This window comes from Gymnogyps californianus, chromosome 1 (genome assembly GCF_018139145.2).
Source record: "Gymnogyps californianus isolate 813 chromosome 1, ASM1813914v2, whole genome shotgun sequence".
NCBI lineage: Eukaryota > Metazoa > Chordata > Aves > Accipitriformes > Cathartidae > Gymnogyps > Gymnogyps californianus.
The window spans coordinates 121628084-121644279 of record NC_059471.1 but is presented as its reverse complement, the minus strand read 5'-3'; the positions used below and the strand labels follow the sequence as shown (position 1 = coordinate 121644279).

The 16196-nt window shown below is 39.3% G+C and overlaps 1 protein-coding gene across 1 annotated transcript in view; it reads right to left on the bottom strand.

The window, feature by feature from the left end:
* The window catches only part of GUCA1C (guanylate cyclase activator 1C), a 34392-nt gene extending 18457 nt beyond the window's left edge, over positions 1-15935 (bottom strand). Inside the window, exon 1 of the mRNA XM_050910614.1 lies at positions 15732-15935. Coding sequence (XP_050766571.1) covers positions 15732-15935 — 204 coding nt within the window. The remainder of the gene's footprint in view (positions 1-15731) is intronic.
* Positions 15936-16196: the final 261 nt, after the last annotated feature.

Sequence of the window (16196 nt, the reverse complement as noted above, 5' to 3'; positions counted from 1 at the left end):
CGCATAGTGCTAGGTAACCGTTGCATAGTTGGGCCATGTCAATCTTTAACAAAATAATGTCTTCAGTAGAATCTCTAGCGACTAATTGCCTCATATCGATGAGAATAATGTTCCTCTGTCTCTCACAATTCCTAAGAAGGGGGAAAAAGTGAGGGAGAAAAAACTGAAAGTCAAATGAAGAATGAGTTACATTAATCATCAAAACAACTCTAAAAAATATTACATCTTGCTGTGAACATTTGCATGCTTTTCTTGGAATATGAGGTGCAACCACTGCTTTCATAGAGAATTTCATGGCCAAATGATTTGCATTTCCTTCTGCTACAATACCTGAGAAGATATACTTGGCTAATCCCATTCATGTCCCTATAACCAGAAAGGATAACAACTATTTATAGCCAGAACACAGAATCAGATGATGAAAAGTCTACCTGAAAATCGGAACTATGAAGACAGAGCAGGACAGTGGGGAAGGAACTAGGATGAGGAAAAAAGGAATGGTGGTCTGCCTCCCAACACTTGTCAGCATTGTGCAAAGTATGAAGAGTGAAGGAAACTCTTATTCTTCAGGAAAAGAAAAAAAAAAAGGTAGCTTGAGATTTAGTTTACATTGCTATGTAGTAATTTCAACACACAACAAAGTTCTATTAAGTAACACATTTTTGCATTTCTTATTATCTGTTCTGCATCAAACAGCCTGTCTTAACTTTCTTCTTTAGATTTTAAAATGGCTTCCTTTTAAAATCTTTTTTATAGTTCTGATCTGCAAATGATGTCAGATGAACTCTAGTTTATCACAGAACTACTTTAAATTTAAAATGAAAAAGCACAAACCAGAAAGATGATTAAAGCTTGACATGAGTTGGTGGCTCCTTATCTAAAGAGTTCTTAAACTCTGTGCTGTGGAATGTCCATTTTTCTGCATCTACCAACTTTATCTCTTCATAAGAAGTGTAGCAGAAAATACTGTTCTCAGTTGAGGACTATCCAATGCTTTATAAAATGTTAACAGAAAATTCTTGAACTTGCATAATTTTCCTTCAGTGCCACATACCTATTAATCTTCTTTACTCTTCATGTATATCCTACCTTTGAAAATCTGATTTTCTTACAAAGCAACAGAGACATTTCTGTAGCTAGTTTCAATTAAAGGCAAAATAAGCAATAAGGGAACTACAATAGCAGCATCCCATTTTCAGTACATTGCTTCACATGTTAAATGGCTATGCAAATTTTGTCCTTCACAGGTCATAAGAACCCAATCAATCAATCAATTCTTACAGTGTTCAGTTTTTATTTTTAGTGGTGGCAAAGCCTATCTGCAAGCGAGTGGAAGTGGATGACAATGATCTGGGTTTCTGATTTAAAGAAAGAAGATTTTTAGAATAAGTGTTAAATAGTAGCAGTGCTGACTATAGCATGTTTCCTTAGTTCTGTTTAAGAGCAGATAACACTTCCAATATATTATGGATACACCAGACATTATTTTTCTAGATATGCTCTCTCCTTTAACATTGGTGTAACTTCATTTTGAAGGATATAATCTCTCTGGAATATGATACATATTCTCACAGAAAACCAAATATACATCAGTATACTTGGGAACTACTGAAGTATTTTAGATAAACATAACGGTTTCCTCTCTAAAATTCATCAGTAGGCTGCATGAACTAGGACTGCATGACAGTTATGCGTGGACTGAGATGCAGAGGGAATAAAAAAGCAAGAGGAATTCAGCTTACTTGTATGTGGTTGCAGCTTTTTCATTTTTGTATTGCAAATAGCTTAAGGGTGAAGAACACTGAGATCATTTTTCCCTAAAATGACCATAAAGGAAATCTTTTAAAAAATGAACTCTGTTGCACTTGTATTTTAATAAAAACATTATTTTTGAATGTTTTCATTGGAAAGCTGTGGCAAAAGATAATCCCACCATTTATTATACTGCCAATGCCACTGTATAAATAATGCTTACAAGTATTAATGTATCAGTCATTAATAAAATGTTTGCTTAAATGCTACCTCCTACACTCCTCATGATAATCTCAAGGAAAGTTAACTTTGCAATTACAGTTCTGAATGTTCAGCATCTTTATTTTTCACTGGAGCGAAGAATGATGAAGAACAACTTTCAAACTTCACTAGCATATTTATTTATTTATTTGTTGGTTTGTTTATTTAATTATTAGCAAAGCATCCCACAGAGGTCAAGGAAGGGGTGAAAAGTCTTGACATCGAACCCTTGTTTTTGAGAAACATGGAAAAAACTCCAAGAGGTGTTCAAGGATCACAATATCTGTCAATGGCCATGTATGCGATAGTTTGGAAAAGTCCTTAGCTGCGAAGGCTGGCAAATGCATGGATTTGCTGTACTTGAGTGGCCCAGTCCCTGTTTGGCAGATGGTGAGGTGCTGATGCTGGACACACATGGCCTTCTCTGGTGGAGGGGCTGCTGTTCCAACCCACCCAGTTTGCTGCAATCAGGCAGGCCACCCCTCATTGGGCTGGTATCCGTAACCCCGAGCATTACAACATAGAGACATGGGAGAAGACAGTAGTGGGAAACGCCTTCTCTTGTGTTGACTGTACAGCCATACCCTTCTGTCCCCCAAGGATGTGTTCCTGAAAGGTGTGATGGTTAGCAATATGATGAGTGATGAAGCAGTTTTTCTGTGAGACTGAATTCCTGGTCATTACCCTGTTTTTCTATCCTTTAGCCTTGATTGATCTTGGTTCATCCGAGGAAGATGAGGATGAAGACAATGATAAGGTAAAGTTCAGAAAGATGCAGCAAGAAAGTTCCTGGTAAAAGAGGGAGTTCAGTCACGCAGATGAAGCAGCTGAGATCTTTCAGGATGGTGATCCTGAAAGCCATGCTGAAAAGACAGCATGTCCTTCAGCTGACAATCCTGCTGCAGCTCCTCCTGCCTCTCTGTCCTCCACACTATACATACTGTCCCTCTATGTTTAAAACACATGTATTAAGTCCCCCCAGGCATCTGCCCTCTGCTTCTTATGGGAAAAGTTGCTTTGCTATCTGGCAACTTGGCCACTTCATATATGAGAGTGATGACAGCCTGCAGAGCAGGGTGACACAACTCTGAAACACCAGATAGAGATGCAACAATTAGCAAAGGGTTCCCATTTTGTTTTAAGTGTGTTTGGCAACTGCCAGAGCAACTAAAGGTGAGCAAATGCTATTTTCTGAAACCTCAAACCTGAAACCCAGATAAAACACATAATTTTGTTCACCAGCCTCGTGACAGAACCTGAGCGGAAGAGGAATGTTTTACCGTAACTCCTTTAACAAGAATCAACTTGGTCTGATAAGTGAATTAAATACAAGTTTCCTTGCTGTTGGTCAGTGCTGTAGTCCTACTTTTTATTTTACAGCTTTCAGGAGCTGAATTCCTTCTTCCTCCGTAAGGTCAGGGAAGGGGTTAGGTATCAATAATACTTCTGTACTGATTAGCTTCTATATAGGAGATGAGTGGCTCAGGAGCATTACTATAGCACAGACAAATTTGGAGCTATAAATATCAGTGTAAAACTATAGGATGTCAGAGATGCAGGAACAAGACACTCCCACTCATCCTTTTCATTTATAATCACACGATGGAGTTAAAGAGCACAGTCCTGTGAGGTGTTGAGTGCCTCATGAAAAACGGCAACCTCCCTCCAGCCCGACTTAAGCCAAAGAGCAATCAATATCTTATAGGATCAGGTCAATTTTTGAGAAGGACTCCCATACTCTTAACGGGCTATGCTACAGCTCTCTCCACAAGGATATCATTAAGTTTAATATCATATACTTCAAAATATGGCATATGAGTAAGAAAGCTTGAACACTCCTCAAGTGCCCATGAACTTTTGAAGATTAAACAGGAAGATACAGACATTACCATCAGTTTAGCCAAAACTGGTTCATAGGCAAAGAATATACAGCAAACTGGGTAGCTGGTGTCTTGCCTTTCCCCCAGAGACCATCTCTGAGACCTAGAGCTGCTGTGTGATCCCAGTGGCTGAGGGAGAGTGGGGACACATCTCGTGCGGGCATCTCGTCTGCAGGCGAGTGCTGGCTGGAGCAGTGAGGGTGAGTGAAAAGGAAGTGAGGACAAGGGAGGTGAAAGTAAATAAGCAGACAAACCTCTTGGGTATGCACAGTCTGACAAAAATCCTGAATTTTCTTCTTCAGCCATCATGCCCTGGTCTTAAAGCAATGACCAGTCATTGTGTTAAACACCAGAGAAAGACAGGGCACCAGAAACATGACTTAAGCAGGCTGCAAACTTTACATGATATGATTAGATTAAGAACTGTCTATCAGTAACTCACCCAGTACTAGTCATCTTTCCTCTTTTATCTCTTCCACTTGGACAATGACAGCTCTCTCGCATCTCTTCACATGACCTTGTGCACAGGTCACAGGATCCCACTTAGGCATATGGAATTTGTCAGTTGCTCACATCTACTGATCCCTCTCCTCTCCCTCCTATTTTCTCCCCCCTGAAAAAACACACACTTCCTCTGCCACTTGCTTCCAAATAGCAAGTCTTGGGGAAGTGTACCCATGGTGAACTGAGGCACATGAGAGAGACCACTGTATTGACTTAAAGATGGGGCCTTAGAAGTCAGATTTTTGTCAGATTTTGCACGTTCTGGTAAAAAACTTAGAAAAGAATGTTAAATTAAAGTTGGAATTATTTTAAAGTAATACCTGTTTTCAGGATCCCTTTAGTTTAATAACAATAACTAAAATACCTGTAAAAGACAGCAAAAATGCCTGGGGAAAAAGTGATCTGATTTATAGTTCCGTCTCACAGCATCTCTCACCCCTAGTAGGGGACTGGAACAGTATGTAATAGCTGATATTACACCTGACAAAAGAAGGAAAGTGAGTTTTATGGGGCACAAAAAGGCTAAAATTTATAACCTGCTGCATAGTTTGACAGCACTTAATAAACTGACAGAATAAGCATGTGCTGAGATAGTAGAAATTCTACACAAATCACCTGTTCCAGAAGCCAATGGCAATGGAGCATTTCTACTTTTATAAGTAAAAATAGAAAAATTCATAACAATGTGGAGCTGAACTGAAGAAATTAATATAGCAAAGCCATTTCAAAGAACTCTGAAACAATGGGTATAGAGACTAGTTTGTATATAGGAAGCCCAGTGAAGCAATTCCAAATGACCTATCTGTAGCAAACTGAACTGATGCTAAAAGATGAAGATAAAATTACAGTATCTATTGAGATCTACATTAGAGATGCCAAGCAGCTTTCTGGAGTCTGTACAATATTCTGGAAATTAAGAAAAAGATACAAACAGGCAACAGTGGGACTATGTACTTGCACTGAAAATGACAGTCCTGTGATAAAGAAGATTGTTGGTTCAAGGACAGACTGTTGCTAAACTGCAAGAACATGGGGCATACAGAAAATGCATACTGCACGTAAAGCAAAACTGCCTCTGTAGGGAAACATGAGAAAAAAAATCAGATTCATTAGTCCTGCTCTGAAAATGGTATAAAATCTCATCAGTTTTGAAAGGGGTGATGTAATTTAGATTTCTTTACAATTGAAAAAGAGGTAGTCTTTTGACAGAGTTTGAACAGAGAGGTTGCTCCTTTTTTTTTTTTTTAAAGAAAGAACTTCACATACTCCTTTTTTTCACATACTCCTTTTAAAAAAAAAAAAACAAACCTTCATGTGCTCCTTTTAAAAAAAAAGAAAACAAAAACCCAAAAAACTTCACAGCAGGGTGATCAGGAACTACCTTGATATGAAAAACGGCAGAAAAGTAAAATAATAAAATGACATTCTCTTTCTCTTGGGTATTGTGTAAGCAGTAGTAACTTGGCTGTAGGCAGCAGATACTAAATCCCTGTGTTGTGAAACAAGGAGGTCACACATCTTTCCACTCTGATAGATTCAGCTGAATGCTACCTGTTTGAAGTGTAAGACAAAAAAGGCAACTGCTAGTGCTTGAAGTGGCAAATGCCAAGTTTTAAATGCATTTGGATAAAAAGCTTACCTACAGATTTTTATCTAAATTTGTGTCATCTTTGCCAATTAACTTTTTGTCTTTTCCTCTTGATTTTTGAATCCACTCCGGCTCACTCCAGCCCCACTCCCTTTTTTCTTCCTCGGCAATTTCTATCTGCTATTTGCTCTGAAAAATGCCATTTCTCTCTCCTGCATGACTCATCTCGTGCTTCTGAACTTTGCCCGGTCTCTCTCTTCTTCCATCCCCTTTCTTCCCTGCACTCTACTACTGTCAGATGCTGGATCCTACCAGTGCTGAGTGCATACAGACATCTGCCACTGCTCATTTCAGTTGCAGAGGGGAGCTGCGTGGGGAGGACCAGAGAAAGCACCATTGCGGGCATTCCCATGTCCCAGCCTAGTCAGCTGACTTAAGAGCATAGTTGCCTTCCTCCTATCCTGCTATCTCCCTCTATTAACTTCGTTGCCAGCTCCCCACAGGCACATGGCTACTCCTCATCTCTAGCCAGCTTCAGAGTCCATTTATGTCTCTTAAGGTAGATGCAGCCTACCTCCCAGCTCAAGCAGACCTGGGTGAGGTGTTTTCAGAGGGACTAGCTAGGCTGCCCAAATGAGAGAGAGTCATATGGAAAAGATACAAAATTGTAGAAAGAGGAGGTTATCCTCCAGGAAGAGCTGGAATGGCCTACCCTGGTCAGAAAATTTACCCCATGAAGGCTTTTAATTTTTTTTTTTTTTTTTTTTTTTTGAAGTCCCAAACTGTGAGGTCCCAAGCATCACCATCTTCTCCCTATGGCCCACCCTACACTTTTCTAACTATTTGAATGAGTGTTTAGCTTCTAAATTCTGCTTTCCTCCTATGCATGTTACAAGGAGGAGGACCAAGCTAGCCTTTCCTTCTCCTGTATCTTCATCAGAATGGTAGCTTGCTTTTAAGGATTGTTTTCCTCTCCTTCATAAACCAGAAGGCTTTTGCCCCGATGAGGCAAGTTTCTAGTAGGATACAACCTCTAATCTCTCTGCCTGAGAGGAGAGGACTCACCAATTCTTGCTAACTCAAGCATGGGGATGAGGCAAAGAGAGGTCATCGCTACTTTCTATGGCATTTTAGCCACGCCGTACACAGCAAAGTGTGTGGGAATATACACACAATTGCTTAATTATTCTCTCATTGAAAACACTGATCAAGCACTGGCACAACTTTGTTAGTTCCCAGTCACATTCCTTGTGTGCCTGCTACTATATTTCTGCAAACAATGAACTCCTTGGGTTTGTGTATGGACTTAAAACCGAAACAGAAGGCAGTGACCATTTAAAAATACATCTAAAGAAGCCTATTATGTCCGATTCCTTTTTGTACTACTGCTTCATTATTCCTTTCATAGAGATTGTGAGTGTAGCACAATGCTACAAGTCCTGGTGATGAGATAAGCAATTGTGCTTATCTTAGTTGTGCACAGTCTAGCCTAGGCTTTCTTTTGTCATTAAACTAACCATTTACAGCCATGATTTTGTGGGTGTTGTTAGCCACACATGCTGCAGCGCACCGGTATCTATAAATAACAAGCAGACCACGCATAATGCAATAACAAGTCTGATACTTCCCACAGAACCATTTGTAGTGCAGTTGTTTTCATTTTAATGATTATGGGAAGTGCTCTGAGATACCACCGACTTCATGTTTTCCGTTTGGAGTTAAAGACTTAACACAATGAGAGCCCACTCCTGAAGCTGTTATTTTGATCAAGGTTTCTACTTGCCAAAGAAATGCGTCCTCCTTTGTCAGGAGGATAAGTCAGGAATACTTTCTTTTTGTAGCTATTGCAAATTCACTGATTTTCCTGAACTCAGGGTTGGCAAGAGCTTGGGCTGCGCCTTGCCTTGTGGGCATCAGGGAGCTGCAAGTGGGACTAACAACCTCTGATTAAGGACAGAGAGGCAGTGTTAAACTGTTACTTTTAAGTGGTCTTATTAGAAATGAAGGGAAAGAGTCCTCTCATCCAGGGAAAATCTGAGAGGCCAATGAAATGTCCTGGCTCCAACTGGGAGAAATAAAAAGAAAAGAAATACCTGAACTTTTGCATGCTGATAATCTGGGGAAGAAGGGGGGAGGGGGGAGAACCCCATTAGTTTAAATTTATAAAAAGTAATTTAAGTTAATAAATTCCTGTTTCAAACATCCCCCAAATCTTTGTGTTAAGGGTAATATCTCTGAATTAACCCCCACGCCCACAACTTTTTGATGCCACAGGCTGTTTTCACAAAGGATTTCAGCTTAGACAAATTGGATTTTTCCAGTTAATAGTGTTACATATAGATCCTTAAACAACTCTAAATCCCAGCTTCCTGTTTTTATCTGCCTACGCAGCACAGCTATTTGGAAGAACTTTGGATATTAAAGCATCCTTTTTCTTTTTTTTTTTTTTCCCCCACCAGCAATAAAATCCACTGAGTTAAGCATTTTGGAAAAGGGAAAACCAAGCCAATAGAGAGAGACATCAGTAAACATTTAATTAAAAGGAGAGGCTGTCTTCCCTAATTAGGTACCGTTGTTTTGATTAGAGATGTTCTCCTTCTTGGTGCCTGAAGTCTTTCCCAAGCCGAGCAGACACTGAGCAACTTGCATCTCCTAGCGGCTCCAGTGAGGAAGGCAAGGGTTTGTTGCGGTTGCTAATGAGTACGGCGATATTTCAGTCTAGAAATCCCTGTCCAAATGCTTTTCTGGGCCAGTGGAGAGGCAGGCCCTGCGGAGAGACACCCCGAGGGGCTGGTTCTTGTGGCTGCCGTTGCCAGCCTCCTCTCCCTCTTACTGCAGCTGAGCAAACCACCACCTTTATTCCCGTATGTTGTTTTTGTCCAAGTATCAGCTCTGTTTCTGATGGAGAATGAATCTCTCCTTTAGACTTTTAACTACCTTTTCAACACTTTTCCTCCACAGCTTGCATTTCAGTTCCACAAGGGTTTCAGTTAACGTACAAAGAAGGGATGAGACACTATTTCCTCCTTCCACGCTTTGAACATTTATTTCCATCTCTTTATACTTGTGCCTTAATTTTGTTAATTTTATTTTTTGTTTGTTTTACGTTTCACTTATTTCTTCCCTCTCCTGGAAAGCTGGTATCTACTTATCTTATTCCTGCCTATTCCTGTTTTTTTGACTGTACTTTTCCCACTACATTTCTTGATTCTTTCCATTTATATTTTAGAAGTAACATGGTCTTCTGATTTCTGATCTATGCAGTAATTCAAGTCTACCTGCCTTCCACTGCTCAGCTTTAAAAGTTGCTTTTTTTAAGGGGTGGGTAGGGAAGTAAAACAGCTATATTACTCTTTTACGAACTTTCCAAATAAGAATAAAAATGGTTATAATAAAATACAGAAAAAAAAAAAAGATTCATTGTAAATGTCCAAAAAATGCAGCTTAATAGATCAGAACAGACTTTGCTTTGGAAATGATGGGAAAAATAATTTTCTAAAAGGAGAGTGAAGACAAAATTATTCACACAACCTTCCAGCAGTGAAAGGGGGGAACATGAGGGTTTTAAGACTCTCGTCCAGCCCCACCTACAAGGAATCAAACTTGTTTAGTAGATTTTTGAAGAGCTCTTCTCTTAAACAACCTAAATTACATTGAAAAGAGTCCAACAAATCCAGTTTTCTCAGTTTAAGTAATGCTGCACAGCTGCTGGAAATTAATAAGAAAAAACAAACAATTCCTAGTTAACCTACCGCTTCTTATTTGCTATCACTAAAGTCCTCTGCTGTTCATGCTAACACATAGATTTCATGACGAACATTGTCCAAGAAAATTTCTTACCTGATTCTTGTCAAAGATGTGAAACACCCGCTCAACATACATGTTCGCCTGAGGGTTCATATCACGTAAACCCAGTATTATCTTAAACTCATGCAAAGTAAGTTGCCCGGAGGGGCATTGGTTCAAAAATTTCTGGTACCATCGACTGTTCTCTATTGCAGCAAAATCATCAGCTGATTCCCCGGCACCCATAGCACCGTCCACCCTTCCTCTCTGTCCACGCTGCACTGTTTGCCTTTGCGCAGTGCTCCTATGTTCCGTGGCTCGCTTCCAGCTAGAATTCAACCACAAACCAGGAGCTGTAAAACTACCATAAACCTCTTAAAGATCCGTGCAGATCTGGATTAGGTAAAAATAGAAACTCCACGGGATCATCTTTCATGACCTATTTGAAGACAAGCAGGCTTGTCAATAGGTGGGTCCTTCTCTCCGGCCAGAGCTACCTCAACGTGTTCCCAGGGCTCAACCTGCTTCTGCAGGGACTGTCTTGAAGGCAAAACATGACATTTGTGCTTGTGTTGTGTAAGATCCTGTGTCAGGTTTGCAGCCTTGGTACTCTTCCTAAACTTACAATGCTTTGCACTAAAAATGCACTGGCTGAGATGACGTTGAATGCTTCCCAAACTGTGAAACGGTGTTGCTGGGCTTTGTTTGGAGGGCTTTGCATTCAGCCCCTTGGAAACAGGGAGAATCATAAATCCTGCAAAATACTAATGATATGTATGGTGACTCTGGTGTGTACCAGTAAGTGTTCATCCAGCTGAAGGAAGATTATATATAAACAGACCATACAGCATCATAACATTAGCATTGAAAAAAATGCTAAAACTATTTAAAAACTGATGAAATTCACACACCAGAACCTGAAGAAAGAAAATAAATCAGAGCTAGTGAAATTCAGGAAGGGGACTTTTTAACTGAAGGCAGACTCTTCATGACTCTCCAATTAAAAGTACATACTTTGAATTTGACTTAACATCTCATCTAAACCAAGCATGTGATAAATACTTTTCATATAATCCTAAGGTAAAAAGAACTAGGAACATATCCTTATGTATATAATTCTGAAACAGTAAGAGCGTGGGGAGGCACTAAAAAGTAATCATATTGCTTCATTTGCATAATCCACTTAACAGACACGTTCTGTTCACACAGTCTCAGTGATGGGTTTTCAGATAATACAGTAATAGAAATTTAAATATTTAAAGCATGGCACTTTCAGTATCATAGAAACTGGAAGGTGATAGAGGCACCTTCAGCAATTTCAGGTTCAGGGAGAAGCTTGCAGCACACCAAAGTCTGTTTGCTTGGAATCTCACTTCCAAAATGCCAAGTACATGCTGCAAGAGATTAGGTCCCAAATTCTTTTCCTCATTGAGTAATGTCAAAGATCTGGCAGTGATTTTTACCATCATGGCAGTAGACAAAATCTGATCCTCTAACAGAAGGAAAATAACATATAGACTTCAGGAAAAAACCAAACAAACAACTAACACTGCAATTTTCAACTTTGAAATATAATTGCACTGCAGTGGACAAGACAGTCTGAACAATAATGACTTCTTGCATCTCTAAATGTTATGCCACTTCAGAACCTTGATTTACGTGTAGTTTCTTTCATAAACCGATAAAAAATATCTGCTTGTTCTGTTAAGAAAGAGTTAAACAGTTTCCCCTGACCAAATCAGGTAGGTTGTTATTCCACTGAAGTATAAGGGAGGGCAGACAGACTTGGTTCATCTAACTTGCAAAGAGCTGAGTCATCTTGAAATAAGATCCTTTGGCTCTGCTAAGCATGGAAAGGAGTCTTGAGCTGGATTTCTGTATTAAGATCAGAATCCAGAAGACAAATGCTTTTTGATTGTACTACACATAAGTCATGCTCTTGTTAGAGAAGCGTCGATATAGTCAGAATGATCAAGAACAGTATGAGGATACTGTTACTGAGAAAGCCTGTGCCAAGCCATAAAAATCCCAAATGCATTACTCTTGGCAAGCTGGTATGCCAACAGCTCATTCTTCAGCTCATTCTTCTTCTTACGTAAATCGGTTCCCTAAGCCAGCCTGAAGCCCCATAGAATGACTTCATAGGAAACATACGTTACAACAGATAAATATACACATCATATCAAACTAAACAGACGTGGTGTGAGTCCCACAGGGGAAGCTTATGAAATCCTGGCATGTGGCTTGAGAGGTCCTGGTCCTCGTTTGCCACAGGCTTTTCAGGGAGGCTCTCACAAGACTTTATTCAAGGCAAGAGAAAAATAAAACTGAGCTACAGCTTATCTAGATGCTATGTGTTGTATCTGAATCTTGTAGTTATACTGTTGCCATTTCATTAAAAATGATACTGTTGCTATTTCATCAAAAAGAGATTTTTTTTTTTGCTATTATTAAAAGGAAAAAGTAAAACTTTCAGGTAAAACATTCTGGTTCACTTGATTCATTTCTCTAAGTGTTTAAGCCTTTCCAGCCACTAAATTATATAAATAGATTGGACAAGGAGAAAAACTTGCCAGCCTTTTATCTGGGAGTAGATGCCACATTCTTCATATTATTTCCAGCTGCAAAAGGATACAGACTATACAATCTCATGTATGTGACTATTCTAAATGTGCCATTCTAGTCCTGCCTTCTAAATAACTTTTTCTGGGCCTACTGCTGCAACAGCTCAATGAAGATAATATACAGTAAAATCTATGCCTCAGATTACAGCAGCTAATGGAGGATTGTTACAACATCTTGCAGAACTGGAAATGAATATCAGATTTTTAGCAGGACCTCATTATTAAATAATGAAGTTATAAGCCTAGCATAAGCAGTTTTATAGTGGATTTTATGAAGCCCTAAAGGCCAAATCGTTGTTTAATTTCATTAAAATGGGGGGAAGACTTCCAAACGGATAAAACATTGAAACATCTTTTTCTGTCTAACATGGAACATTAATTAAACAAGCTCTTCTGGGAACAGTAAAACAAAAGCCTAGGTTTGTACAGACTCTGTCTTTTGTCCCCTAAATCTCCACACCCTGGTACCCCAGCTCCACCCTGTATCCTCGCCAGGCAAAAGAAAACAAGTGCCTGATTATTTTGCCAGCCAGCTGTTGCCTTAGACAATGAATAAAAGCTGAATTCTGCATGAGTGGGGCATTCATTCTGGGTGTGTCCCTGCTACCCAGCTGCCAATTTTTATGAAAACTTTAGGAAATAATTAGCTGAAATGCCTGCTCTTTGAAACTTCATTGAAATATGCCAATTGATTAAAAAGTTATGGGGAAACAGGAGAAGGGGATCAGAGATTGATGGATAGGACTGTATAACAGTCAAACTCTGATGTGTGTATAACCTGACAAGTTTAAGGCATACATCTTAACATTCATCTGATAACTTGAGCAAGCTACTCCCTGGGTGCTAAGCTATTTGTACTGGGAGGAAGGCCCTGTGATTAGTAACTTGTAAAAAACCAATCAACTAAAAGACACCCCCCAGTCCCGTCCTGCCCCCCCCCAAAAAAAAACAACCCCCCAAAACCCAAAAAACTCCCCACCTTTTTGGTTTGCATCTCCTTTCCCTGTTTAGACAGGTTCCAGGTTCACCTAAGGCTTGTCTTCATACAGAGTGACTAGCTACCTTTGCAAAATATTTTTTCCTTACAGAAAGGTACTCGAAATAACCTAGACATAGAAAAGTATTCTTCACAACTGTAACATGTTGGACTGTAATGCTTGAAGTATATGAAAAGCAAACGTCAGCGTCTATATGCACATTCTCAATACTGTAAGTAATATAAACAAGTGAAGAAAACTGTTACAGTTTTGATTACACTCAGTGTTACAAAGAGTACAAATAGTAGAGAAAGCTGAATGGGGTAAGGTGGTAAAGAGCAACCGTGCCCTGAATGTTTGTATCTAATTTATTCTGCACTCTCTGCTTGTACTGGATGCACCATTTACTGAGTACAATAGATATTTTCAAATATATAGACCAATATCGGCAGTAGTGGCAAGTTCTCCTAGGCATTTCTGTTGGTGCAAAACTATTTGAAGGGTACTTTCTTCTTCCCTCCCCACACCCTCAGTTATCTCATGGCAAACACCCAATTTCCCTATACCTGTGGTTGGTCCTGCACTGGTATGCTATCATCTTGACAGAAGCCTGGTTTTGAGGAATTGTTTGTTTCACATTCCAGTCTTCCGAAAAGTAAAACCAGCTGCAGGCTCAACTTTCTGAAACATCCTCAAGTCACTCGTTGCTTTGAAAGTATTTGTCTAAAATAAATTTTGGAATTATTTCCAAATATTTTTCAAGAATAAAAGCTAAACTGAAAAAGCTCTTAGGTGAGCTCAGACACTGTCCATGCAAGTTACCCAAGAAAGTTAGCATTGATGAAGCTTTGCTGGGGAACATAATGCCTTGATTTATTAATTGAAAAGAACACAGTAAGTTGACAATTTCTGCCAGTCAGATTCTATGTTTGTGGACTAGAAGTTTGCTCATCATCTATAATTAGCGCATTTATTGAGTTAGGTGACACTACTTAATCAAATTCCAGTATATTTAACCATCTGGTAATTGGCGGGGGTAAGAAAAGAGCATGCGAGGAGCCTGATTTTATAGGAACAGTACTTGAAGATTATGTGAGAAAGAATTACATAATACCAAAGAAGCAAGCTGAATTGGGGGTGGGGGTGTGTGTGTAAATACACACAACAGAAAACGGTGTAACAAAGCTACTGACTCTGGGAATTCTTAGTCTACTGGGCACCATACAAGAAATTAAAGGTTGGATGTAAAAACACACAAGGTACCTTATACTCTCAGCATTTTCTGAAACAGATATAATTCATTTCAGAATAAAGAAGACAAAGGCCATTTCTGGAAATTGAAACTGTCTGGAGTAGTTCTGGCTATAATTTGGACCAGTTTTAACCTGCTACTAAAGTCATTCATGTAATAACACATTTTTCATTACATCTCTGAATTCATTGAGATCAACGGCGTGGGTGGAGAACAAGAATGCTTTTATATTTTTTTTTAAATAAGTTTTTATACCATGATGGGCCCATCTGTTCCATTAGCTGGAAGCAGACTTTGATTGTGTAGTATCGACAATTCAGCCTAAACTTTATTTCAGTCAAGGACAAACTCTTTTGTAGGAATTACAGATGACTCCACTTCTTTTGTAGCATTGGATAGAAAGTGTTATTTTGGCTTAAGAGGCAAATGACAAGGCAGAGTCTTCTGGATGGGTCTCATGGATAGAAGGAACCTGTATGAACACTGAGTTGGAAGAACATGAGACAGCAATGTAACTAGCAGCCGCTGGATGCCTTTGGGATGACCTAGGATGTTAAGCAGTAAAATTGGGATGATGGATCAAAACCAGACAGATGTGTCTTTGGAGGAGGGGGAATTGACTGATACCAGTCAAACTAAGCCACAGAAGGTGCTCAGAATGAATCCAGCAATACTGTATTTGGTGACAGAAGGAATCATATTGTGTCTATGTTGCACATTCTTAAAGCATTAATACCTATGGACCCAGCCAAACACTTGCTGCTTTAAAAAAATTTTTTCAAGCAGAGTTATAAAATAAAACTTCCAATTATTAACACACACTGAAAATAATAATAAAAAACCAGGTTTCAAAGATGAGAAACTATTCAACATGTAGTAGAATGACTGTATGCAGTTTTCAAAGTGGCAAAATGTACTGGGAACAGAGCATTCAAAATTGTTTGCCTGCCCCTCATGTTTATTTACCTATAGCTTTCTATTGAATCACCTCTGAATCACTTCCATTACCTCTGAATAAGCAGCATTGCCAGCCCTCTGAGACACTTCGCTGAATGCATCACATGATACAACCATAAGAAAGCCAGCAAGTTAAGAATGAATTCTTACCTTATTCATGTCAAATGTGTGAAATACTTGTTCAACGTAGCTGTTAGCTTCTGGATTAAGTCCGTGTAGATCCAGGACGTGTTTAAATTCATGCAGACAAAGTTGTCCAGATGGACACTCCTTCATGAATTTTGTGTACCAATGGTGAATTTCCATAGCATTAATGTCATCTGCTGATCCAGCAGCACCCATAGCATCAAACATACCAGGTAACCTTTTTCAGTATTTATTCATTTAAATGTTGATTCTTGCTTCCCAACAACGATCATTCAAACACCAACTCTGTCTTTGAGAGCTACTTTAAACCTCTTACAGATCACTACCAATATAGACTAAGTAAATATAGCACCCTAGTAAGATTACTGGCTCCCAGTTTTAGTGCACCATGGTTTTATGAGCTGCTTACAGTCTTTGTGCACAGTCAGTTTGTAGAGCCTCAGCAGGGCATGAGGACCGATTATGCTG